A 27,299-nucleotide genomic window follows, 5' to 3' on the forward strand; every position below is an offset into this window, starting at 1 on the left:
AACAGGCACCCGTCCCTCTCCCAGCCCTTCGCTGTTTTGAAGAAAGATATCACAAGATAGAGTGAGTTAATGGCTCAGGTCTCATGCTGACGTGGCAAGTGTAATGGTCCAGCGATCAGAAATGCCATCAAATTTCCTAATCTACCCGATTTGGGTTCTTTGAGACAGTTTGCCCCAAAAAACCGTGGTTCTGTAAGATTATTAGTGATAATTATGACCCGATGTAATCCTAGCCCCGAGAATTGTGGTTTTGCGAAATTTAATCTAAAAGAAAAATACAATAGATCGATACAAACGAAACGAACATAAGCAGCAGAGTTCGCTATACACCTAAAAGCTCCATCATAGCCTTCAAAAATTAACATCCGTAGATCCATACTCCGCATCTTGAGGCTCCAATGTCTTCAGCAACGAAATTGTAAATATTTTATTTTTTTTGAGCGATGATCTTGTCTCCCCGATTTTCTAGAGAAAAGTCCATTTTGAACCCTAAACTTGTAGAACTTGTCTGAATCAAACCCTAACCTTCTAATCCCGGGTTTTCAGCCCCTGACCTATCTAATCCCGGTCAATTTAAACCTTAGCCCGAAATTTCCTATCTGGCTAGGTTGGGATAATGATATGTCTTAGGATCTGGTGAGTGAGCACTGTATGTGGGTCCTGACTACTTATTCTTATGGAAAATTACCTGGAAAAAATTACCCACAATATTGTTAAAAAAACTACCAGGCATCTGGTGAGGACATCGGCATTCTTCCCTCGAAGCGAGCCCTCCCGACCTGGCGAGCGGCGACCTGGGCAGCAGTAGCGGAGCATACACGCAGGGAGCACCGGTTCCGGCGACGGCGAGCCAAGCCGTCCCCGCCTAAGAAAGTATATCAAAAGACCTTAGCCAACATAGTTAAAAATATATTAGAAGACGGTATAAGAAAATTAGTAACGGTTATTCTCGTTAGTTATGTCCTAAACATAGTTAAAAATATCAAAATTAAGAAAATAAGAGATACGAGAGCATCATTTGTGTCCTTCCTCTAGTCTTAGCCAGCAATCCCAGTATTACGTCAACAAAACCAGTGCGGCAAACACCATTTTCGGGATTAAGGGGTTTAATTGACCGGGATCAGTAAAGGCAGGGTCTGAAATTCAGGAATTCAAAGTTTAAGGTCTGATTCAGACTTTATCAAGTTCAGGGTTGAAAATAGACTTTTCTCGATTTTCTAACAGCATCGGTGACCAGGGTCAGCCTGGGCCAGGCAAAAGGGGCGACGGCCCGGGGCCTGCCCATTTAGGGGCCCAAAACATTTGTTCGTTTGCTTCTTTTTTTTAGAGTAATTTGTTCGTTTGCTACGAGAGATACAAGTCTACGTGAAGGAAAAATTGATCCCAGGATTTTCTCAAAAAAAAAAATTTGATCCTAGGATCGGTGATTCGTTTCTAAAAAAGTACTCCACGACCAGGGAGGGAGAGGGAGGGCCAGCAACTAAACTCAAAATTGAATAGAGTGAAACTCTAGTAAACTCAAAATTAAGCATTAATGAAATCCAAATTGAACAGGGAGGGATCGAGAGGGAGTACTAAAATTCCCGCAAGAAGAGATCGCGTCAGGCCGGCCCGTCGCATCGACATAGAATTTCTTTCCCGCTCAACCCGCAGCCCCCCACGTGGTCCGTTGAGTTGACCCGCAGGATTTCTGCATCTTGTTGCTTCCTGAAAAATGCCGCCCTCCATCCAACCAATTCCTCAGCGACTATAAGAGCTGTAGAGCACATTCGATGTGTTTCTCTTCTCTCAAACTCCTCCCTACCGCCAGCAAGAGTTGTCTCCTTTTCTTTCTTTCACTCGCTGTTCACAACTGCACCAGCAACCCCCTGCTTGTTTGTGGAATGGCATTAGCTCAACATGCATGATCGTACGTGTACCTAGGCATATATGCTGTGGGTCGTTACGGTGGCCGGCCGGCCGGCGGCGGCTTCGCCGGCTTCTTCCCTCACACATCACGATCGAGAAGCTGTAGCTTCGGGGATCGGGAGGTGCTTCGAGGCGTTGACATTGAGGCCTTCCCGATGCATCCTTCGCCGATATAATGCAAACCAGGAAGGCCTGCAGGCGTTGACTTTGATTCTTCTCAGCTCGATTAGCATACAAGTACGTACAAGTACTTCATTTCATATTTCTATATGATTTCTTTCATTTGACTCTCTGTCTATCTCAAATGCAAAAACATGTTTATGTTGCCGCTCGACTAGATTACGGACTGTTGCAAGGTTTGTACCTCTCTGCCAACTAGCTTACCAAGCTGCTGATCGATGGGAGGTTCTTAATTATTGATGTTGTTCTCCGGTCTTTAGTACGTACAGCAAACAAATTCTCTTCTCCTCTCGTACAGCAAACAAATTGTAGAGCGTTTGCTACTTTGGGATCAGGGCTCCGGATTTGTTCAAAGGAATTTCATAGGACTTTTGGAGGATTTGAATCTTTAGGAAAAATTCCTTTGTGTTGGGCATTTGATTCTCAAGAATAGGCCATATCCTTACGGAAATTCTCCTATATATGGGTTATTTTGCACTCTGTTTTGGAGTTTTTTTTTCATCTACTCAAACCTCTTGCTAAAATTTCCTTCTTTTTAAACGGTGTCAAACACTCGGTGTGTCTATTCAGTTTGCAAGATTTTAAAATTACAGCTCATAGGAGCAGGAAAAATAGAGGACTAGAATGTCACACTTCAAGGGACTCTTTGCTTCAAAAGAATTTCAAGGAATTTTGGAGGATTCTGTTTCTAAAGAATTTTTCCTATACTACTCGTTTGATTTGTAGGATTTGAAAACATAGTAATTTTTCATGTGAACTACGTATACTTTGCATGCAATTTGAAAGGAAAATTTCCGTAACATCCAACCTCATTAAAAAATTCATTTGTTTCTATGACAATCATGGCTTGGAGTTGCATCTAATCCTTCAAGTAAGCTTGTGTATTTTTTTTCTTATGGTGCAATCAAACAATTTTTATTGCAAATTCCCATGTTTTGAATACCTGTAAGATTCAACATGACATTCGATTCCTATGTTTTTTCTATTTCTGTGTTTTTGAAATCCTACAAATCAAAGAGGCTCCAATCCTTAGGAAATTTCCATTAGGTCTCACATTTAGGTCAATTTGGACATCATTTTAGGAATTTAGCATCTCTATTAATGTGAAACAAATGCTACACATAGAAAAATTTCATAAGAGTTGAAATCCTTTAAAAGTACTCTAGAAATCATGCTTCCCGTTGTTTTTTAATTCTATAGGATTAATTCAAGAGCACATGCCACTCCAATACTATGCTTTTCATATTCCTGTGTTTTATAGATCCTCGAAACAATAAATGGGTATGTTTCTTATACCCAATGCAAATTCAGTTATCTTCTTTCTTGTTTTTTCTTGTGGGGAGGTACCAATTGTTTTCATCTATAGATTTTTCGTTTCTTCAATTTTCGGCAGAATTTTCCACTCATAGGACAATTCATCAATTTTGCACGTACTGCAGCACCACGAAGCACTGGACATGACCATCATTTAAATTGGTTCAAGTAACAACTTGACCAATTGATTGAAGATAAATCTTTTTTTCTCAGGCATACGTGTCTTAAAGCAGGATTTCAATCTAGCTGTGACGTATGGTTTTTCAAAATTGATCTCAGAGATGACGCCCAGTTGTCACGATGTGGGCGCTGATCAGCCTGGTCGTAACTGCTGTTTTGCACAGTGTTGGTCTGTGTCCTGTCAACCTTGCTACCAATTCGCACGCGTGTCACTTTGTGTATTTGAGTTGCATGCATGCATTCACATAAGTAAATATACTATACTCCCCCATCCATATTACTTGTCTCAAATTTGTTCAAATATGGATGTATCTATGTTTAAAAAGCATTTAGATACATGTAATTTTTGATAAGTAATTCCGGCCGAAGTGAGTACATTTATTGGCTTAGCCTTAGTTTGGTATTGGCTGGGTGTTGCGCTGAACTTATTTTGCAATCTTCTATTGAAAAAAGTAAAAGAATTGAAAACATAAAAAGTTAGTTAGCCGCCAAACACAAAAAAGCTGGATTATCATAATCCACCTCAATGAGAAACGCGGCCTTAGTACATACGTGGAGAAAGAGGTTGTTGCTTTGGAGTCTAATCAGCAAAGCTACTTTTATCATGTTTAAGCCCATATAAAAAGCAATACTTCCTCCGTCCAACAAAAGATGTCTCAAGTTTGTCAAAATTTAGATGTATACATGACTTAGTGTATAAATGCATTCAAATTTATTCAAAATTGAGACATCCTTTATTGGATGGAGGGAGTACTAACTATTAAAGAGGAGAGAAGATATTAGGAGACGCAAATGCATGTCAACTGTTCGTGTATATTACAGCATGTGTTATATATTACATATTCCACATGTGTTATATTACATATTAAAGCAATATGTATCAACTGCTCTGCAGTTTTTTCTTCTATAAATGATGATACATCTGTCGGGTTGTATTGTAGAAAAAAAACATGTGTTATATTTATATTTTGAAACAGATTTGAAGCTAATATCTCTTATATTTTCTTCTCATGTGTAATGTGTACCATTGGGACCTATATTAAAGATACTTCTATGTATACAGGAAAACAAAATGGTTACTCCCTCCGTCCAACAGTTAATATTAAAGATTTGTCTCCACAAAATTATGGATATATATGTATACTTCTATGTATATGTATATGTATACTTCTATGTATATCTTTAGTACTCCACGTACTATACATCCATGTACGCGTATATGTAGATTTGTCTCGAACAGTTAATGTTTTATTATATGCATATTTTTCTAAACAAAAACTACTCACTCCGTTCCATAATTCTTGTCTCAAATTTGTCCCAAAATGGATGTATCTATTTCTAAAAAGTGTCTAGATACATGTAATATTTCGATAAGAATTATGAAACGGAGTGGGTAGCTCACTAGCTACATAGCTAGAACCTGTGATCTCCATTAGAGCTATATGTCAAAGCTGAAGGGCTAGCTCAGGAGAAGCTTGCAAAGTATATATATAGCTATATGCATTTGATTTCCTTACTGCTAATATTTGGTTACATATATCGAAGCAGACTAAAGATATGAACCATAATATGGACAAGGTCAATATCTCCATTCTGCTTCCAAAATTATGCAACTAATAATTTTCCTTGCTACAGCGCAGGTAAAGCTAAAGATATTGATCATGAAGTAGCCAAAGAACGCGTACACACAATGCTGCAGGACAGCTTTGTGCAAGCAGTTCAGTGAATTAAACAAACAACGACTGGAACAAAAGGAGGTATACGTACATCAAAACGCTGGTAAGGCCTTGTCCCTTTATTTTATAAGGAAATGTACAGCACACCAATAAACATTATATACCAAGCTCGCCAGCAACTGAATTTTATTTGGTTTCTCACTCAGACATAGTATATACCACAAGAAACTCAACGTTTTGTCACACGTATAGTACTGTACTTTAATGCCTCCCCTGTGGCCTTGTCATGCAAACTCCTTGTCGTTCGAGAAGAAAATACAGCCTCCCTGTCATAACACGAGAACCATGGTTAGCGTTTATAATTGTAGCTAGCAGCAAACTAAACCATGTCTTGGTCAAGATGAACAAAGATTAATTAAGGGGGAAAAGACAAGAGAACACTATTTTTCGTCCATAAATTTGCACGGAAGTATATATAATGCTCGCTAAACGTTTTTTCAAGTAGACGTTTAGTCACTCAATTCGCAAAAACAGACAATTTTGATCCTTCATCCGGCTGGAAGCGGTATTAGTTGCTGCCAACGTGGGGCAACTTCGCCCAAGCAGCGCTCTGCATGGCAGCTTGACAATTGACAAGCTAAACCTTAACCCAGCCCAAGTGTCGAACTAGCTAGCTCAGTAGTGACATTTTGACATCGAACTCAGTCAGCAGAAAACACAGCGTGAATAGAACAAAAAACAAGAATGTAATTTTGTCTATTGAAAACTCATCATAAAATCTTCAGACAATTGCTAGCAGATCTGTCTTCGAAACATTACAGGGAATAGTCGTCTTTCCGGGTACTATATCAAAAGCATAGTGGTGTACAACAACAGAAATGAAATAATAAAGGAACTGAAAAAGAGAGATCGGAATAGAACCTGTTAACGTGGCTTCACTTTCTACGTATATACATGTCTCCGTTGGGCTTGACAACCACAACACTACTAGGCGGCGTATCGCCGTCCGAGTCATAGTCTTCTGGAGGCGCAGGCGGAGGATCGACATCCGTACCATGGCCAGGAGCCCTAGGCGGCGGATCCAGGTCCGAATCATGGCCGGAAAGCGTCGTTGGCGACGCCATAGAGCTAGGGATCCTAAACCCTAGCAGATCAACACAAAGCTAGCGGCGGCAAGTAATCGAGAGAAGTTGCGCGGCGGAGATCGATGAACGGACGAATTAAATGGCGTCCGATGAGGTTGGCGGCGGCGGCGGACGACGCGGGGAGGGGGAAGAAGAGGAGGAGTGGTTCGTAAACCCTAGTAGACGATGAGGAGGATGACTGGATGAGGATGGTGCGGTTGCCTTCACGGCGCGCGCGCGATTTTAAGGAGCAGCGTGTGTGGGCGGAGATCGAGAACGAGGAAGCTTGTACAGATCTCCAAGCAAATTAAGGAGAGATAGGGTTAATTTCCTTCAACAGGAAGGCGGTGGAGAAAGAGCCGTGTTTTTCCAACGCCAAAAGTTGGGTAAGTTACTACTCTGCGTCTCTGCCTGGCATGGACCTGGAGTTTTCCGGGAAATTAACATGGTTCGAGATTGTTAATTTGGTCCGTGGCCCCAGGATTTAGTTAGCTAGCTATCGTCCTGGACGAACTGGAGCACCATCAAAATCAAGTGCCTAGCTAGCTAGGCGCCAGTATATCAGTAGTTGTACGTAGCAGCAACAAGAAGCCATTTTCATGGACTCGTCGCGCCGGCGCGTCCGTCCGGGTGCAAGTGCAATACGCAGCTTGCTGCGAGGAAAAGGGGATTAATTGAACCATTAATTGATTGGAGAATTATGGAACGGAAGGAGTATATGCTGAATGGTGTCTCTCTAGCTGTGGACGGTGAATTCATGCGTGTGCGGACCCTGAGAACGTCGAGACGTCTGGTTGGGCTAGCTTGGACCGGCTGGTCGTCCAGGAAATCTTGTACTGCTCTAATTACTCTCGCTTCGTTTGCCTGTCCTTGAATTGTAGTACTGGAGTAGATAGTTGGAGAAGCAACCGATTTTATACATAAACAATGTTCCATAAACATCCAAAATCGATCTCTGTAAATTTTAGCCAAACGGAACAGCCACAATTCAATGAATCAAAACATGTCTTCAGATGCGAGAACAACTACTGATTGCACTAATAGGCAAATTAATCAGTTCATGCAAAAAAAAGGACCTCCTCTTATGCAGCAAAAAACCCACATCCTTCCAAAAAATCAAAATGGATTCATGCAACAACTTAATGGACTAGGAGAAATCAAAATGGACGGGTTAACATTTCTTCTGGCCGGTGAACAATGGCGAGCTTACGACATAAATACAATATGGTCTGGTGCAGAACGGTACGGTTCACATACGGATCTGCTCACTCAACAGTGGTAAGTATCGAGCCTTAAGCATGCCTCTTCAACAAAAGTAATTAAACTGATCTTTGTTTGGGTTCTCTCTTGCATTATCAAGAGTTTCAAGCTAAACCTTGCCTGTTGTATCTTCCTGCACTCGATCGAGACGATTTCGTTAGAGAAAAGTATATTTTTCGTCCCCCAACGCAAATGGCAACTCAACTTATTTTCGTATACTTTTCGTTTCTCAACTATCAAAACCGAACACTGATGGTCCTTTTCCCTGGCCCGTGCAGAGCGGTATTAGTGTTGATGTGTGTCATGGTTTTGTTCTTTGAAGTATTTTTCTTTTGTTTTTTGCAAAAACAAATCGACTTGAAGTCGAAAAACGGAATTGTTGCCAACTTAGCAGGCTAACATGGTAGTTTCAGAGCCAAAACCATGAAATTGTTTGCACTTATACCTCTTTGGATTGTGTGAGGAGCCACTGGTGTCTGGTTTTAACATTTGATGGATGAAAAATATACGAAAAAAAGAGAAGGACCATTTATGTACTTTTCAACATTTTGGGGACGAAAAATATTCTTTATGACAGAGAAATATATGATCGTTAGTTAAAAATAGCCAATATTGGCTGTGAATCAAACAGTAAATACAAGAAAGAACCGAAGGGCGAATACCTGCTATGTTAAATTGAGTTTTGACCAATAGATTTTTATTCAACTAAGTGGAAAAGGCTAGAGTTGGGCAAAAGAAGATGCAATCATGTGCACACGTACGAATCAACATTGGGAAAACTAACAAGCAGTCTCGGAACCAGAATATATAATGAAGAATGTGAATGCACAAATTACTATCGGTGATATTACTTAGAAAATTTGCTGGGTGGCAACTTATTCTTTTTTTAGCCTTGCCAAGTTTATAATAAATGAAGGGTTGTATTGTAGTTCCAGTACGGAGTACTAAATAACATGGCGGTTAAAAAAGAATATCTCACATGGCTTATAATTCAGTCAATTACTTGTACTGAAAAAAGAAAAGTAAACATGCTTCACCACACATGAGTACTAAGAGAGTCAGAAGAATGCCCTGGCAAGTGAACATTAAGTCTAAAATTGTTGTGATAATCTCATAATCCCAATAGCATCTGCCCAGGAACAGGAAAAGATTTACGTAGGACCAAATATTAGGCACATGTACTTTGTGAACAAATTACACCTGTATTTTACTTGTTACAACAAATACCTTTGAAAACAAGGTTGATTTCATTCCCCTGTAACAAGGTGTTTGGGTAGGTAATACAAGCCTTGTGAATGGTGACTACTATACTAGTAGCTTGCTTGGCTGGTACGTACAGGCTACGGCTTTGCATATGTGATACGACCTGAGTACTAAACTGAATAGTTAGCTCACTATCTCAATACAGGCCCACATAATGCAATTTATATTAAACGAAACCATGATGGAATGCTAAAGAACACATCCTGTAATCAGTTCATACTCCAGTGCCTGGCGAGATATCACCGCTGCTTTGCCAGCTGCTGCACGCCATCTTCAACTTCTTCAGTAACACTCGAAGATTTACTGAGGTCTTAGAGGACAGAGAGGTACAGAAACAAAAGTTACCTTATGAAAAGATTACTGAAATAAATCACAGAACAAAACTGAACTTCCATATAGTACAGTATCATGTGAAAACGTCAGAAATATCAAATTGCTGCAAGCAGATAAATTGGAGTGATTTGGAGCCCAACTGATCTGCTACCGTGCAATGTCATCCATCACCCAGGGCTACCTAAATAAAAGGAACAATTTTGTAAAAAGAAAAGAGTATCATAAACTTGTAACTCCATGGATCCATCATCTCACACCAGATATCTTCTTCTGCAGGTGGGTAATAACTTTTTGTACAAGGAATTAATCAGTTTCCCTTTTTTTCTATGGTAAGTAACCTAGAGCAGTAGCAAGTAGAGTCTCTCGAACTGCTAAAGAACTCGCCAGTGTGTTTGACGCCTGCAAAAAAACGAACGCATCTACTTCCATGGGGAACAGAGAATTGCTTGCCTTGGTGTACAATTTGTTGCAACATTGGTTGTGCGGAAAAAACCCGACAGAACCAGATTGTGATAAATGGGAATCGGAGCGGCTCAAAGAAGAAGAAGGGGATGCTTTGAGATTGGTGACGACCTTGGTTTTCTGTTGTCGACCTTGGTTTTCTGTAATGTTCAGTCTAAATATGTTGTACTGCTTTATTTTCTACTGAGCCTCTAGAATTGAACCTTGTCGGATGCTGTGATTTCGCTAATGAAATCAGGGGCGAGGCTCCTTTGAAAAAAGGATTGGTGAGGACAGGTGGCACTTATTTATGATTTTTCTTCTCCATCTCTCCTACACACCCCACTGTGTAGAGCAACTCATTTTAGCCTTAGTAATTAGTATCCGATTCCATGGAATTTGTTTTTTTTTTTAGAATCCATGGAATTTGTAGCCTCCATGATGTAGGAGTCGTTTTATTTTGTTCTCGAGGGAGCTACTCAATAATGTAGGTGGATCAATCGGATCCAGCAAATGTGGCCCAGCAAGCCACCCATGAGAATCTGAAACCCTCCGTCCGGGTGCCCGTCAGTAGATAGATAGCGGATCAGCCCAAGTCGCGTGGGACATGCGAATTGGAGTCCGATCCAGTCACGTTTCGCTGAAGCGTCACGCTTTTTGGAGGTGGGCCGGGCCAGGACGCCCTTTCCGGTGACTGCGAACCCATCAAAGCCCAGGTCTATATATCCAGCGGGGCCGGACTGCCAGCCCGTGCAGCATCTCGGTCGCCGTATCCAGTATTCTGTCGTTCCCAGAGTATACACAAGCCAAGCACGGCGTGCGCCCATGGCGCCGCCGCCGTGGTCTGATCTCCCGCCGGAGCTCCTAGGCCTCGTAATCGACCGCCTCCTCTCGCCATCCTCCGTTGACGACCGCGGCCATTGGCTTCGACTTCTGCAGCTACATATCCTCCTCCCTTTGTCGTCGTCCGCTCGCCACGCTCACTTCCGGGAGCTCTGCCGTTCCGGGCACTCGCCCTCGCTCGACCGCGCCCGGTTCCGCGCCGTGTGCCGCTCATGGAAATCGGCGGTTACCGAGCACGCGTCAGCCGTTCCGCCGCGGCAGACGCCTTGGATCGTCTTGGCGGACGGCTCCTTCCTGACGCTCAACGGCGTCCAGCCCTTGTACCGGCTGCCGTCGTTCCCCCAGAACGCGAGATGCATCGGCTCCACCGACGGATGGCTCGCCCTCGACAGCGTCGACGCCAACAACAACGCGCACGCCTACTCCTTGCATAACCCTTTCTCCGCCGCGACCGTGCCGCTCCGCGAGCTGGACGCCGTCATCGGCAAGGTCTCCAGGCTTTTCCAGGTCCGCAAGGTGCTCATGCGGTCGACGCCTGACGACGTCGTCGCCCTCGTGACCAACAACTGGAATTACCCGGTCATCTTGGTCCGGCCGGGAAAGGGCGTGTGGTTACCCAAGCCGCGGACGGCTCAGTATGTTTACATCATCGACGTCGCGTTCCTTGGGGACAAGCTTTATGGTGTCACACAGCATCGACCGTGTCATCAGGCATCCGCCAATGGATTATAAATTTTATGTGTGGAGCAGCGATGACGAAGATGATGACGAGGATGAGAACGAGGATGGACATAATGATGATGATGAGTTCGAGGACTACTACATAGTGAGCCAAATGGATGACAAGTGTGCCGTGCACGAACTCATGATAAGCACCCGTGATGACATGATTCACGAGCCCTTACACTATTGGTACGACGATGCAATCTCATCACCGTGAACTGGCACCTTGTTGAGTCAAGCCGAAAGCTACTCATGGTGAAGCGACAATTGCAATTTCCAGCATATATCACACAGTTCACTCGTAAGGTGGAGATTTTCGAGGCGGACGTATGTGCAGGCACGTGGAGGCCGGTTACTGGTGGGATAGGCGGTCGGACACTAGACGCTTCAGCAAGTCAATTCCTGCCCACAAAGAGGAAGAGAGCGATGTTATTTATTTTATCGACACGGGCGACGTGTACAACATGAGAACCCACACTATGAGCCCGTCACTGAGGAACATCGATCACCTTTACTCGACCTGGATATTTTCCTTGGAGATAGTGGTTTGATAATTACTCCTAAGAATATTTTGACAAATTAATGAATTTATAAACTCTATAAAGTTGAATCCCACTAACTGCAGTAATTTTTGCAAGCTGCACATGCAAGCCGTCCACGTGAGCATCTCATAATTCCATCTTCTAATCCCTACCACGTCAACCTGCCGGCCCCTTCTAATTAGCCTGACCGCTCAAACTGGCCACTGCTTCTAATTAGCCTGCCCGCTGCCCCTACCATCGATGCGCTCTGCAACTGCTGAGCTCAATCCCCTCAGCCCGGCCGCCGCTGACCTCGCCGCCCCCGGCTCCGCCCCGACTGCCGTGTCCCTGGCGCCCACTGCTCCGCCCCGGCTGCTGCACCCCCGGCCCAACGCTGCGGGTTGCAACCGCCTAGCTCAGTCCCCGCCGCCGCCGACCGCTGTCCCCGCCGCCCCCGTATCAGCCCCGACCCCACTAACTCCGCCCCCGAACGTCCCGTCCCCTGTCGTCGCGCTGCCCACTGGCTCCGCCCCGACTATCGCGTCTCCGGCTGCCGCCGGGCGCCGTCCCCGCCGCCCCCAGGCTCATACCTGACCACCGCATCCCTGCACCGACGGGCTCGGGCTTAGCCCCAGCTGCCGCCGAGCGCCGTCTGCGAAGGTACACGGTCTTTTTTCTTCTTCTGAAACTCGAAGGTACACAATCTTGGCGCAATTGTTCCGGTTGGTGTTGACACGTAAAAAATGTTCTCATTTTTCTGCTTTTTGATTTTTGCTTTGTGATTTGCAGTCAAATTCGGCCGTCGCTGCACCTCCGCCCTCGCTAAGTAACCGCTGCTTTCATTCCCCTCTCATTTGCATCAGAAATGGCAGCCACTACACCTGAATTTGCAGGGACTTCGGGTCGGTATTAATGGCGGCCATGGGGCGCGCTCTATTTAGTCCCTTCTTCCACACGGTTCTTCCTCACCCCTGCGTCTTGCCGGATTCCAGGAGCCATTCCAAGGTTTGGGACTTCGCATCTTAGGTTTCTGTGTAGGTGTCCAGATTGTGTGCTGGCGGGGTGTTGAATTGGTTATTTTCGTCAGGGATTTGCAGGCCGCTTTCTCATATTTATTTGTTTTCTGAAGTTCGAGCGCAGCAGCAGCAAGCGGAATTATGTCGGATTTTTGTGCGAATTGATTTCATCTATATCAGCGAACTCTCTCCTGACAGTATGTACTCAAGATCCTTTTTTGTGTTATCCTTTTGTCTTATAAAATTTTGATTCATATAAAATTGAATGCTTATGTCCATGCCAAAAAGACAACTGGATTGCAGTTGAGTCAAATAAATATTATAGGATATCAAAGAGAAGTACTTATGTAAGATGATGTTCCTCTGAGTTGGTTCTTCCATAGGAAAAATCTGGAAACGTAATGTCCCATTTTTCATGAACTCAATGTTGACGGATGGATGATCAAACTTTGGGGTTGTGGTATGAGAAGATATGCTTTTGAAAGTTAGATACACCGGTGGCGATTTAGTGTCCCTTATCTCTTGAATTGCTTGAGTAAATTTCTTCTGAACTTGCCTCTCTGAATTGATTGACATCCTGTAGGGAAAATATTAGGGAGAAAGTGCATTGAGATGAGTATTAAAAAAAAGAAATTAAGGTTTTCATATATACATACCTGTTGTATTCATGTGGATGCTCCCTATGCAGCTGAACAAAGAACACTGGATGTGTAGCACAATGCAATAAGTTTACTTTCATATCTCACGTTTTATAGCTGCATCAAAAGTGTTAAGAGATTTAATGAAAAATATGTTACGTCAAACCGTGAGAAATCGAAGGCAAATCGAGGAATAATCGCTCCTCGCGGTTGCATTAGACGGACCTTCGAGCTTGTTGTATATATGACACTAACCCGTAAAATAGTTTTGGGAAAGACCAGACAGAATTATCGGTTAAAATTAACGTTGCACATAGATTGCCTTATGTTTTACAGTTCTTCATATAATGAAGTGGAGATTATTAGATCATGGACATCTTTCAGCAAACGGTCAATAATGTGGACGGAGTATATCACAAACGTATCACCTCTCTGGAATGCCACGTGTGTTCTCGAGCTATTGAATTGTTATACCAACTTCCAATGTCTATTGACTAACACAAAATGAACGAATTTCATTAAATAGTAATGGATCTGGCCTCCGGTAACTATAGTAGCCAACAAAATTAGAGTACCATAGGTTGGTAAATAACATGGGTGAACCTGCATGCTAACGACCTCTGACCACCTCATCCAGATGTGTGACACAGTGGGTCCCCTCATCCAGATGTGTGACACAGTGGGTGTACATTTCACAATGTATGACCCCAAGGGCGGATGCACCGGTATGGCATGGTGTGGCCGCCGCCATACCTACCTTGTGGGTTAGAGCATAGGTATATGTATATGTTTTGTTTGATCTGTTGGGCCTCAGCCAAAATGGCACAAGCCTAGGGACTTCCACAGGCCTCGACTCCGTCGCTCGTGTTGCTTATGTTGCGCAACTGATCGATCCATCGGCCAGGCACTCCACCACTGCCTGCTGGGCAGGGCGCCAACGCACGCACATGGGAGAGAGAGCGCTTAGGCGAGGAGGACGCTGGACGCAGATTGAAATTGGTCTTCCATCGCCAAGATGCTAGAACTCTAGAACTCGAATGTGGAACTACATAATGTGTTCCCCGTGATTCTATTTTGCATATGACACTACAAGTTACTGATTCATATTTTTTTTCTACGGTTTTAATGTTTTGCAGATCATTTCTATGTTCTTCTCATTTTCTATATCTAAGTAGAAGCAACCACTATTTGATTTCTCTAAACATGCAAGCATGCCATATCATCACATAATTAATTTTTTCACACCTATTTAGTGGAAAACTCATATTTTTGCACATGCATGCATGTTACTTAGTGAAGAACATACAATTTTATTATATGTTTTCAATTTTGAATATTCTATGTTAACTAAAAATTTCCGCAACAACGTGCGGGGCATCATCTAGTTAATATAGATTGGTGATCGGTCATCCATATTAGTCTCATCTATTCAGGAATTTTTGTGCGCCAATACTTTATTTTTGAATTTGTATATACTTGTCGAATGTAAAGTAATATATATCTAATATTCTAGTAAGTTTCTGCATCGTTGTATAGCAGATGATTTTTTTTTGTAAACTCCGCCACACCTTCGAATTTATCCTGGGTCCGCCACTGTATGACCCGTATTTCGTTCTGCTTTGCTTTCCAATCAAAGAAGTTGAGGATGTTAAGACAAGCCGTTTACCAATAATTACACTATCAATATGTAACTCATATGGTACGAAACCATGATTATTAGCAACAACTTTAAAACGAATCTATTGATATAAATTTATATATGAAAACCAGAATTATGATTGGTCAAAGCCTTGTCTTAACGAAACCAAATTCGCAACCTTTGTACAAAAGAGGGAGTTCCTATTTTACCATGAATAATTGTTCTAGTGTTTTCCACGGTAAATATTATCCTCTTCAAAAGGTTTCTAGAATATTTCTATCTTTCCCCCGGTGGATTTGCTCTAGTAGCTTCCATAACAAATATCTTGACTTTCATTAAACCTATCAAGCCTTATAGAATTGACATCTGCATATACCAAGAGTAAATGCAATCAATAAAGAAAGGAAGCTAAAGATGCTACACTGAGATTATTGGGAGTACATCTCCTTAGGATATGTTTAACCTAAATGAACATATTGGATCGTTTTATTGCTTACAACTCCTTAGAATAATTAATTTTCCCAGTGATGATTTTGATTGATACGCTGAAGTAGTTGCCATGAAGATGCATTTCTGAATATTGGGAGGTTACCATGAAGAGCAATTGAAGTGTTGCTTAAGTTAGATATGCATGTTCTCATTTGTATTTTCAAGGTCGAGATGAGTCATAATATTGTCCCCGAATAGATTTTGTTGTTATTTGATGGAACTTTAGATTTGAAGTACACAAAATTCTCAGGAGTAAATATTTTTTGTATTTGTTTTTATACATCCATGCTCCAGAACACTTATTGCTTAATTTAGTCTAAATTTTCGTTAACACGTGGGAATTCTTGTAAATTCGAGATATTCTATTTATGTTTGCAACTGGAACGATATTGCCAAAAAAATGGTATAATGTAGATCCTAAATTATGTGATAAGTTAGCAACACTGTTAGCCTCTAAACATATTTATGTTGCAAACTCAGAAGTTTAGCTGATTTATTTGTAACCACCAACTCTAACTAGAAATCTGAACATATTTCATATGATTTTTGTAAGCCCAATGTTAAACGTGAATACGAAATCACAAGGGAGATATGATCTACTTAAAAGGATATAACTCAATGAAATATTATTATACTTTTTTATTTTCGCACATTCATGCTTTCAGTTTTACCTTTCAGCAGTTTGTACTATTCTTCAGGTTGCAGACTTATACTGTAGTCCATGCAAACAGTATTGCACGAGAGTATTCATGTCCAGACAGCTTGGAGAGCATCAATGTAAGAAGGTAGGTGTGTAGAAAACTAATCAATCAACCTCCATGAATTTCGTTATGGGGACTTAGTACAGTGTGCATAATAAAACAATATATAGTAGGAAATCATAGAAGTAGCAGGGTCGACTGGAATTTGCTTTTTATTTTTTTAACCTGTGTCTGCGTGATATGTATTGCAAGAGTTTGATGATTTCTTTTCTTCAGTTATGGGACAACAGCGCCGTCCTTGGCTTGGGTGGAAGATTATTCGAAGGCTCAAACAATTCAGAGAAGGCGGAGAGCGAGAACAAACATCGCTAAAATGGAAAAAATTGAGAATTTTACCTGGAGTTGATCGTTTAGTCATCGAGTGTCTGGCTTAATTCCCTGTCAGGGGACACAGCCTTGTTCGTTTTCCCACTGCCTGCTTCCCACGGATCCACGAATGGGGCTTGCCGGGGGCGGTGAGGCTTGGGTTTGGAAGTGGGGGAGCAATTCTAGGTGCTGCTGACCGATAAAAATCAGAGAGAGGACACGGCTTAGCATGTTGACATCATTAAAAAAAATAGTCACAAGACACTGTTATTTTCCAGCTTTTGTCGAAACACACCACCGGATTGCGCTTTTGCCCAATATCATTACAATTTTGTTTCGTGGTCATTTTCCACAACACACCGTCTATCGCAAAACAGAAAGTTTGACTTTTTCAACACGAAATTGCCATCTTACCACCAGAATTTTCCAGAAGTTTCCGTTTTGGAAAAAGTCTATGAGATGTGCCTGAATTGAGATAGTCTATGAGATGTGGTCAAAGCCACTTATTATGTAGTGCAATGCTGATGGAAAACTGCTTTAATAAAACCAAAACCTATAACCAGTTCAACTTAACAATTATCATTGGTTAATTTGTTCTAAGAGGTATTAAAATTTCACAGCAAGAAACTTAGCTTGAAGTATTCATAATGGATCCAGGGTGATAGACAAACCATGAAGGAAATTTAGGGCACAATACACTTGCAACCTATCCAATCAGAGAGTTGTAACTAGATCCTAGCAAAATTGTCACTCAATACTCAAAACGTTGTATGATAGAGAGAGACAAACTGCCAGGTTCAAGCCAAGTTTTTCACAAAAGTGACAATTACAGATCAAGCTCACAACAGCTAAAAATGCTATGCCCCAAATTTGGTTCAGAGCACAAGCATAAATACTGAATTGCAGCAGAAAATGGTTGAGAAACAGCTCACCAATGCCCCGGTCAAAAAAAAAACAGCTCACCAAGGCAATAGCATTTGACAATATGATTAACTCACAGTCCAAGCTTCTGAATTTTTGTAAATGTGCTCATTTAATAGTTAACCAGGTGCTAACAAGGGCTCAACAAAGCAATAAATGAGAGTTTAGCTTTTGGTCAAAATAAATAAATGAGAGTTTAGCTTCTGAAAAAGGGCAATTAACAGTAGGGCGCCGGCCACCATCGCTATTTTTTATTATCATATTCCACCTCAATACCAAACTCACCCTTAAATTGTCCATTGTAAAAAAAAATCTTCCAGCTCAACAACATTCAAGGTAAGAAAAATGTAAAGTACTTTCTCTGTCCAATAAAAGATGTCTCAAGTTTGTCAAAATTTGAATGTATCTAGATATAACTTAGTGTATAGATACATTTAAATTTAGTCAAAGTTGAGACATCTTTTATTGGACAGAGGGAGCAGTAATAAACTAGCCAACAGAACTATATTTTTTGAAACTTAATTTACGGTACATTACAATGGCTGGGACAGAGGCTTGTCATTGAACTGAAGGTTTCGTTAACGAAGGATAATAAACTTGTTAAACAAAGTCATAGAAAATGATACTATTTTGGTGGGAGGCATTTTTCGTCGAACCACATATGTGACAGAAAATGTGTGCATGGTTAGGACTAGGAAAGCAACACTTGCCCAACTCTCACTGAACCTTCAGATCTTTTAATCCATGATTAATTATCTCCTTTTTAAAAGTTGCAGTGCTTAATTGTTTCAACTTACGTTTCTGAACAACTTTTAAATAAATAATATTGTGTATCCACTAATACTCTAATTTGTTTTGGATGATCTGATTGTGAAACACTTTAATGGATGGTACTATTTGGTACTACCATACATAGCTTGTGATTGACTAAACAAAATTAAAAGGAAGATAAGAAAAGAGATAACCAACGGGGAGTTGTTGCCTTCAAAATGTCCAACTACTTAGTCCTCGTGTGTACTCAGAGCACGTTCAGTAATAGAGAGTAGAATAATACACCAGAATCAACTTACATCATGGCAACTGATCAAACTCAAAAGAAATGATACTTTTGTACTCACTTTGTTCTTAGAATAAGATGTTCTTAAGCAGGGGCTTACCTAAAGTAGAAGTGTCCCAGCGTCCAACCTCTTAATCACACACAAATCTTGTTTGAAATTGGAACGACACACTATATTCATCTCAAACTTAACAAAGAAAACAATTTGGGATCCTATGTCCAGTGCACACCCCCGAAATACATGTGGGTATGCCCCTGTTTCTAATCAAACTTCCTAATGTTTGACCAAATTTATATAAAAATTTACTGACGTCTACAACTCTAATTAAATTTATTAAATCCATAATAATATGTATCATCATAGTTTACTTATTTTATATTATAGAGGTCAGTATATTTTCTATAAATATGGTTAAACGTTAAAAGGTTTAACTTAGGACAAATTATTAGAACATCTTATTTTCAGAAAGAGAGATAGTACATTCTAACTATCACGTACAGAAATATACAATCCTAATAATCTTGTATGTCTTTCAGATTGAGAATTGGAATTAGGGGTCAGTTTATGGATGCTCTTGAATACCGAGCAAGGCACCGCAAAACCGTGATACTTCTCGAGCTTGTCTTTTTGTCTTCTATGCCTCCACAGCACAGCCTCTCTTATGCGCTTCGGATTAATTGGTTTCCTCCTTTTGATTTCTAGATTCTTGTGGCTCTTCTCTTGCTGCTTCTCCCACTCTAACATACTTAACTGTCACTAGATCATTGGCCAGAAACCGACAACTTTCTAGCGGAGGTCGTCAAGAAACTACATAGTCACAGTCTTCTCATTGATCCGCTCCACACATCCTCTACCGTCCATGACCTTGAAAATAACCATCATATCCTCTTCCATTGGTATATCCCTTCAATAGACGCCTCTCGATATATGCGTTCACATTGGACATTTCTTCTTCCATTTCTTCAACCGCCTCATCCTCATTTCTAGCCAACCATCACGGGGACGCTCATTGCTAACATGATGTATGATTAATTACTTCTGGTTCTCACGGTATGCTCTTCCTCATCTGTTGCGCATAGATCTAGATATATTACAACACTTTCGTCTTTCTTTTGTGTCCACCACATTCATCCTTCGGGCTATAGAATCATCATCATGCTCTAACTTCACGCGGGTCGCCGGGGGTGCTTATGAGATTCGTATTATAGGTCTACAAGTTGCAACCAAAACAATTTTTTGGAACCGAATTTGCTCTATTCCGCATTTGAATTCCATATCATCCAAAACCAGAATCGAAATAACGGAAATCCATTTAGAATCAAATTGAAATTTGACAAGTAACGAAATCTTCAATTCAAATTAAATTGAAATTTGAGCCCATTCCACCTAAAGACTCGCTCTCTAGACAGTAGTGGTGGCAGGGGAGATATCGAGAGGGATAGATCAACGGTCCCCAATTAATTAAGAGAAAAAGGTTAGGCGAGATTAAACGTGATAATTAAGAGAGTGGAAGACGAAGAAGCGTGTACCAGTGATTAGTGTTTGGTGGTCGGACGGAGACTGGGGAGGGGGGAAGGCCACTTCTCCTCCTGTCCTGCTTGCTTACCTGAGCTTGAGAGCCTTTGACCCCCAACAACCTCACCTCCCCGTGCGCTACTGAGAGTAAACAACCTCGGCAAGGAGGAGGAGGGAGATCTGAGTACTCAGTTGCTGATGATGGAGAGCCAGCCCCTGCAGGACCCGACGGCCGAGGCCCACGGTGCCGCCGCCGCCGACCAAGCCGGAGCCGCCGCTCCCCCCGCCGTGGTAACCGCTCTGCTCCTCCTACTCTTCCTCACTGTTCTTGCTTGCTCGCCATATGATGCGAGTATAGATCAATTGAGGTTTTGCTCGTCAACCGTGTTTGTGTACTAGCGACTGGATCTTGCCTCGGTAACGAGAGATCTTGCGCTTGCTCCACCCATTTCCTGGAAAGCTCATTGGCTGCGGATTTAAGAGATCTTGTAGGGTTTGTGAGCTTGGGATCTCGATCTCTTGGCGTTGACCAGTGGAGGCTGCGATCTGGCAGTGACACCTTAGCTGCTCGTTGCGTCTCTGGCTGCTCAGATCTGGGCGTGTTGCCGATGCTTACTGCTGGTGTTTTCATGGCGCAGGTTCCAGGGAAGGAGTTCACACGGACCTGCAAGGGCCTCGTCGTCGTGCTCATCGGCGGTTATGTGCTGCTCCAGCTCGTCCCTTCGTCCCTCAACTACCTCGCCATCGTCCCCGCCAAGTGCGTAAACCCCTCAATTTTTGTTGGCAAAAGTGGTAGCTGAAGTGAAGTACGCCTCTAAATGTTTATCTGCATCTTGCAGGACAATTCCGTTTGTATGGACGGTCTTCACGGCTGGTTACATTGAGCAAGTTCTTCCAGGGGTGAGCTAGATGCCCAGATCTCTTTCCGAATATTTCAATTACTTGCCATGGCTACGAAATGAAAACTTATGACACCTCAAGTATCCATCCTTTCATCCCAAATCTACTCATTGGAGCTGAAGTCAAACGCCCAATTTTGAAAGCGTTCATCAGTCATCACCTTAGAATAGCATAATTCAGAATCAAATGGCTGTCTGCATATGGAGACAATAGATGCTCCATTTTCCAACAAAAAGAAGTAATTCAGAATAAAATGGCACTGGCATAAGCTGGGCAACCTTTGTGTGTTGTGCCTAAATCTTAACTTCCTTTTTTGCTTTTGCTTTTGTAGGCTATCGGCAGTTCTCTTGGGCTTCTCTTCTGTGGGAAGGATATTGAACCAGTATGGGGCCGTAAGGAGTTCCTGAAGTTCATTATTTTGGTCAACTCCATCTGTGGCATCCTTGCATTCTGCATTGCTGTTGCACTGTACTATGTCACTGGAAAAGAGAGCTTCCTGTAAGTTTTAAGCCATCAAGCTATCCAACATGTACATCTTACTTATTACAGTACCACTTAGCAGGCACCATGGCTCTTATAAAACTTGTTGACATTTGCTTCTGTTGTATTGAATAATACCACACACTTGGGTTGGGTAGAAACAAATAAGAAGAGTATTGTGCTTGCACTGCTACTCTTCTAGTATTGGATAATATTTCTTGTACATACTTAGATGATCACTTTGCTACTCTGATTGTTCGGGCTAATGCAATAATGTTGTCTGGGAAAATGACACTGCTGGATGAAAAATATGGCACATTATATGCACTAGCTAGCTAACCTTGTTATCTCATGTTGTGCAGTGTGACGCCGCTATCTGGCTTCCATGGTGCCCTTGCTGGCTTTCTTGTAGGCCTGAAGCAACTCCTACCAAACCTTGAGCTCCCCATGTGCTTTTTCTGGAAAATAAAGGCTAAGGTACATTGGTGGACTACTAGTACAGTAGAATTTCTAATGCTGTAACTGTATTATTGCATTCATCTTCCATGACAAGTTACAAGGTTGTTGATGTCAACTTCCCTGTGTATTTTTGACGCTGCAGTGGATGCCATTCTTTGTCATGTGTTTCTCAACTATCATGGCCTTCATTGTGCCGGATTCCATCAACTTCTTGCCAACTTTGTTGTCTGGGATGTACGTCAGCTGGATTTACTTGAGGTACTTCCAGAGGAACCCACTAACAGGACTCAAGGGTGATCCAAGTGATGACTTCTCCTTCCCCAGCTTGTTCCCAGATGCCATGCGGTAATTTTAAGTACCATCTTACTATGTTGGAAAAGACTGGTTCCACCGATTTCACTTTTGAAGTCATCATGTCCTTTTTGTATTCTTGCAGTCCAGTTACAGACCCAGTTGCTAATCTGTTCGACCGGATGCTGTGCACAAGGTCCAAGCCATCGGAATTGGCCCTCCCAGTTTCCGATCCTACAAAAGCATCAAGAAGAAGGTATAGTTCACCAGGAAAACTAATTACATGTTAATCCACAGAATGTTGGTAGTGCGAGATTGAAAAGTTGAGATTAGGGGTTCTTCGAAAGAAAAACAATATTGTTTCTTAGCTCACCAACTCCATTCTCATCGTCGCAGGGAGCGTGGTGAGAGGGTTCTTGAGGAAAGGCTGGCTGCCGAACACACGTCTGACACAGAAGCCCCAGCTCACACCGCAGAAGATTAAGATCTTTTTGTCCTCCCCACACCATCATAGTAGCCACGGTCGCATGTTGCCTCCATGGTTTGTAACTCTCCAGGCTTGTATTCTGGAGAGCGCATTCATTTACAGTCGACTGATGATATGATATATTTCACTCCCTTTTTTGCTTCTTTGTTTGTGAGTGTTGATTGGTTAAATTGTGCTCTAGTTCCTGATTACAGTGGAGAAAGAAAAGAAGGGTGGCATACCCAGTCCCAGATGTAATGTAGAAAGAATGACTTGTCATGATCAGTTTTAACTTGTTAAGTTTTTTTTTTTCCAGTTGAATGGGGTTTTATTGCCAAACCATAATAGTAATAGGGTTGAGATCAGAGAAAAAATGGCCATGGTTGCTTTCCGCTTTGTAGCGGAGATTATACAATTATATGTCTGAACAAAGAGGCAATAATTGTATGTGTTTGAATTAAAATGGTGTATTAATATTTCTGAGCCAATATGCTCATCAAATTTATTTCGTTGTCCCAAATAGGAAATACAAAAACTACTTCATCTGCCTGGATGGCTGGATGTCATATATTGCCGTTGCGAATGAACCTAGGGGCATTGGTAGGAGAAATTCATATGAATTAGAATCCTATTACTTCTGTTACTAAATATAAAATGTCCTAACTTTGTCGTGAGTCAAACTTCTTAAAATTTGACCAGGTTTATAGAAAATATATCAATATCAAATAAGCATACTATGAAAATAATATCATGATTGATTTAATAAAACTAATTTAGAGTTGTAGATGTTGGTAATTTTCCTATAAACTTCATCTAAGTATAATAAGTTTGACTTAGATCAAAGATATTAAACTTCTTATATTTAGGAAAGAAAGGAGTACATAAGATATAAAACAATTCCTCCAATACACAAGGGACAATGCCCTTAAAGAAAATTCTGTATTTGTATGCGGGGTTGACCTACTTGATTGATATTTTGGCTTTACCATTTGACATATTTTATACTGTAATCTATAAAAAGAGACAATATTTACAATATCATAAATGTTATATTACGAGTTATAATGTTAGTAGATTTTCTGTAACTTGATCAAACTTTAAGAAATTTGACATATAACAAAGTTAGAACTTATTATATTTAGATAAATAAATAATGCAAGAAGAAAATAAACGTACACGAGATAGAAAACTGAGAATAAACTTGTTCATCCGACGGATACCGCAGCGCACAGCCGCGACATTGGCCCATTGCCATCTTGGTTCAGCTATCTGCTGACTGACCTGTGGGGTCAAGGCATCGGGTGTTAAGCAGCCGCATCGGGTGTTAGGGTTTTCTCCTCTGGTCTTGCCTCCAATTCCCGTCTCCACTCGTCTCCTCTCCCTCTCCGGCGGCGGCGGCAGCAGCGGCGAGCGTCCAGCGCAGGAAGGAGAACCGACCATGGCGACGATCGTCAACACCACGGAGGAGGAGCCTATTCTGGCGGTGGTTCGCTTCACCGCCGAGCTCGCCTGGGCCGACGCGGGCCCCGACGTCGCCGAGCCGGAGGTGGCCCGCCTCTGCGTGGAGGCGCAGCAGCTCATCCTCGCCGGCCGCTGGCTCGACATGGCCTCCCTCATGCTCGGCACCGCCGAGCTCCTCCTCGTCTCCCCCCGCGTCCCGGACAAAGGTCACCATCCCCGTTTCCACTCGCTACACCATCCCTGTTTTTTGTGTTAAATTGCGCCTTACTTAGTCTTTCCTGCCTTTTGTGTTGAATTGCGCCTTAGTTAGTGTCCCCTGCTGTTTGTCGCTGTAGATCTCGAGTGCATCTTAGCCATCATCTGCAACCTCGTCACCAAGGCCGGATCCGAGGATGAGGCCCTGCAGATCGCCGAGCTAATCTGCGCAAAGCTCACCCACCAGCCGGATGACAAGCCGGTGCTGCGCCTCAAAGTGTAAGCAGCAACTGCGCGCTACTCGTATCTTATCTTTGATCGCTTCGTTTCCTTACAGTGATTGATTTCGCTTCGAATGTATGGATTATTATGCAGTCTGTTCAGCTTGTACAATCTGGTGGCGAGCCCCTACGGGAAAGCCTTTGTCTATAAGAAGGCGCTTGAGCTTGCCACCGCCGGGAAGGCTGCTGACTCCATCATCCCCACCTTCAAGAATATCGACACCTTGGTCAGTGACTGGGGTATTGGCAGTTTGGAGCAGAGGGAGCTGTTCCTTGCCATCGCCAGGATTCTCAAAGACCAGAAGGGGTGAGACACACCCTTATTTACTTACAAGTTCATTGAATTTATTTATCAATGTATATCAAGACTTTACTTTGATGCAATTTAATCTTCTTGTTGTGATTGGCAGCATGAGCAAGGAGTACTTCAACTCTCTGAACAAATACCTAGCCACATTCGATGGATCAGGCGATGATGCTGATAAAATCGGTGATGCAAAGGAAGAAGCTGCTGCAGCAATCATTGAGTTTGTGAAGTCATCTGATCTCTATGAGGTACTTCTGTCCTTCTGTTCGCAGCTTTGTTGGTAGCTTTTCTGTTAATGCTGAAAAATCTCATGGAGACATAGTGCCTGTGAGTCTACTTCCCTGTGAGCAACCCGTCATTGTCTCTGCATCAGGACTGCGATGTGACATATCATTCTTGAATCATATCATCAAATATGAAGTTTAACCATAACATGACTATGTTTAATGTACAAAGATAAACTAATGATGTCTGCTTGCATAGCCTACGAATGCTTGCCCGCTGAATATGTGTGGTTACGACCAGAGGGAGCTGACGAATATGTCCCTTACAAGCTCTGTATTAAATGGACGGGTTATTTGTTTCCACCAATGCCGCTGCATTTCCTGTGCGTGTACCATTGTCTTCTGCCTCTACTGCCACTTTATATGCCAAGTTGCAACAGTAGATCTGAAACTATGAGTCATTTGTGAAGTTGTAATCTAAAGAAACTATACATGTGGTTTAATACTGCACCTGCTGCATGCTTTCAAATCCTTATACTGTATTAATGTAAATATGTATATTGCAGTGTGATCTACTTGATATGCCAGCTGTTGCACAGCTCGAGAAAGATGAAAAGTATCAGCCAGTTTATGAGTTACTAAAGATATTCCTCACTCAGAGGCTTGATTCCTATTTAGAGTTTCAGACTGCCAACTATGCATTGCTGAAAGGTTTTGGTATGTTCTGCTGAACGAATACTGACAACTTAGTGTAGTTGTGACTTGTGAGTACAAGTATGCAAATTATGTTGCTTCATACTTTTGGATATTTAATGATAAGACAATTTACAGGACTGGTTCATGAGGAGTGCATAACCAAAATGCGACTGCTGTCTTTGCTTGATCTGAGCAGCCATTGCTCTGGTGAAATCCCTTATCCTGCAATTACAAAAGCACTTGGGGTAATTAACTCATCTTGCCTCTATAGTTATTCACTTGCTGTCACATCTGATTGACATTTCTAATTCTGTATTAGATCAATGATGATGAAGTGGAATATTGGATTGTCAAAGCTATTTCATGCAAGATCCTGGACTGCAAAGTTGATCAGCTTAATCAAATTGTCAATGTCAGGTATTTACATCTTCTATATTTTCTTGGCCAACCTTCATATTTTATCTGCAAATCAAGGTTTTGTGGTTCATGTGACGTTATGTTCTTCTTTTGCTTAATACATGGTCTGTTATGTGATATCAGTCGACATACTGAGAGGATCTTTGGATTGCCACAATGGCAGAGTCTACGTTCAAAGCTTGGAGTGTGGAGGGTAAGCCTCTTACAATTTTCTCATTTTGAATTTGCAATTTGATTATTAGTTGAATGAGATGAGAACATTCATAGCTTCCTAGTTCGTATGTCCGAATGGTTGGATGCATATTCTAACTCCTCCCCTGCACCGGCCAACTTTAAATTCTTACTGATAGAATTTGGGCACATAGGCAAGTCCATTACCATGCATATTATTTAAGACTTCTTCCCTTAGTTGAGCCTCTAGATCTGTCACTATCCCTCGAGTATAGTAGAAAGCAATCCCCGGTCTAACCTAAAACAATATGAATCTCTTGTAAGTTTGTTTGTATAAATTAGCAAGTGCAAACTGATTCATCCCCTTTCAAAGTTATGCTGCTGGGAAACATAATTCCTTGATAGTTGGTAAACGTACTAAGTGCAACTGACTAAATGTCCTTCAATTCTGCCACAGGGAAACATCGCTGGTGCTATCAGCACAATCCAAGCTAACAAAGTGGCTGAAGACGGGGGACAGGGAATGCAAGGATTAATGATCCGCTGATTGGAGGGGAGTCCCTAAATTGATATTATAGCCTGAGAGATTAGATGAGCAAACCTTTTTGTATTAGACAATTTGTAATGCCAATTACTCCGACCACATGGACATACTGGCGAGATCTTGGTTGCAACGGCATTGCTAAGCAAAGTTTCATGTTGCATGAATTTTGTAACTCTTGAAGTCAGTTGTTACTTGTTACTTGAAGTCCTGATTGTTCATACTGGATGCCTGTTTGTTTATCGTGATACAGTTTCTCTCTTTCCAATATTTGGCCTTGCGAGTGAGAATTTGTATACTC

General features: G+C 42.0%; 3 protein-coding genes and 1 long non-coding RNA gene across 4 annotated transcripts; all 4 read left to right on the forward strand.

Annotated features, from left to right (window-relative positions):
- The first annotated feature begins 1,679 nt into the window (after positions 1 to 1,679).
- LOC112269262 lies at positions 1,680 to 9,894 on the forward strand. The gene is made up of 3 exons (XR_002960805.1): positions 1,680 to 2,145; positions 5,218 to 5,361; positions 9,515 to 9,894. It is a non-coding gene; the product is annotated as an uncharacterized LOC112269262 (long non-coding RNA).
- Positions 9,895 to 11,983: 2,089 nt separating this feature from the next.
- LOC100839167 lies at positions 11,984 to 16,972 on the forward strand. The gene is made up of 5 exons (XM_024455510.1): positions 11,984 to 12,426; positions 12,556 to 12,771; positions 12,854 to 12,979; positions 16,247 to 16,333; positions 16,526 to 16,972. Exons 2-5 carry the CDS (start codon positions 12,679 to 12,681, stop codon positions 16,619 to 16,621), a joined length of 402 nt encoding a protein of 133 aa, XP_024311278.1. The 5' UTR covers positions 11,984 to 12,426; positions 12,556 to 12,678; the 3' UTR covers positions 16,622 to 16,972.
- Positions 16,973 to 20,124: 3,152 nt separating this feature from the next.
- Positions 20,125 to 23,026, forward strand: LOC100836417 (rhomboid-like protein 19). The gene is made up of 8 exons (XM_003580816.4): positions 20,125 to 20,400; positions 20,748 to 20,866; positions 20,949 to 21,009; positions 21,341 to 21,507; positions 21,852 to 21,966; positions 22,091 to 22,293; positions 22,385 to 22,495; positions 22,636 to 23,026. Exons 1-8 carry the CDS (start codon positions 20,308 to 20,310, stop codon positions 22,721 to 22,723), a joined length of 957 nt encoding a protein of 318 aa, XP_003580864.1. The 5' UTR covers positions 20,125 to 20,307; the 3' UTR covers positions 22,724 to 23,026.
- A 1,009-nt stretch (positions 23,027 to 24,035) lies between these two features.
- LOC100840385 (eukaryotic translation initiation factor 3 subunit M) lies at positions 24,036 to 27,266 on the forward strand. The gene is made up of 9 exons (XM_003580829.4): positions 24,036 to 24,372; positions 24,502 to 24,640; positions 24,737 to 24,949; positions 25,053 to 25,197; positions 25,740 to 25,890; positions 26,005 to 26,114; positions 26,189 to 26,286; positions 26,410 to 26,479; positions 26,915 to 27,266. The coding sequence occupies exons 1-9, from the start codon at positions 24,144 to 24,146 to the stop codon at positions 27,002 to 27,004; spliced, it is 1,245 nt and encodes a 414-aa protein (XP_003580877.1). The 5' UTR covers positions 24,036 to 24,143; the 3' UTR covers positions 27,005 to 27,266.
- Positions 27,267 to 27,299: the final 33 nt, after the last annotated feature.

Source organism: Brachypodium distachyon, chromosome 5 (genome assembly GCF_000005505.3).
Source record: "Brachypodium distachyon strain Bd21 chromosome 5, Brachypodium_distachyon_v3.0, whole genome shotgun sequence".
Taxonomy (NCBI): Eukaryota; Viridiplantae; Streptophyta; class Magnoliopsida; order Poales; family Poaceae; genus Brachypodium; species Brachypodium distachyon.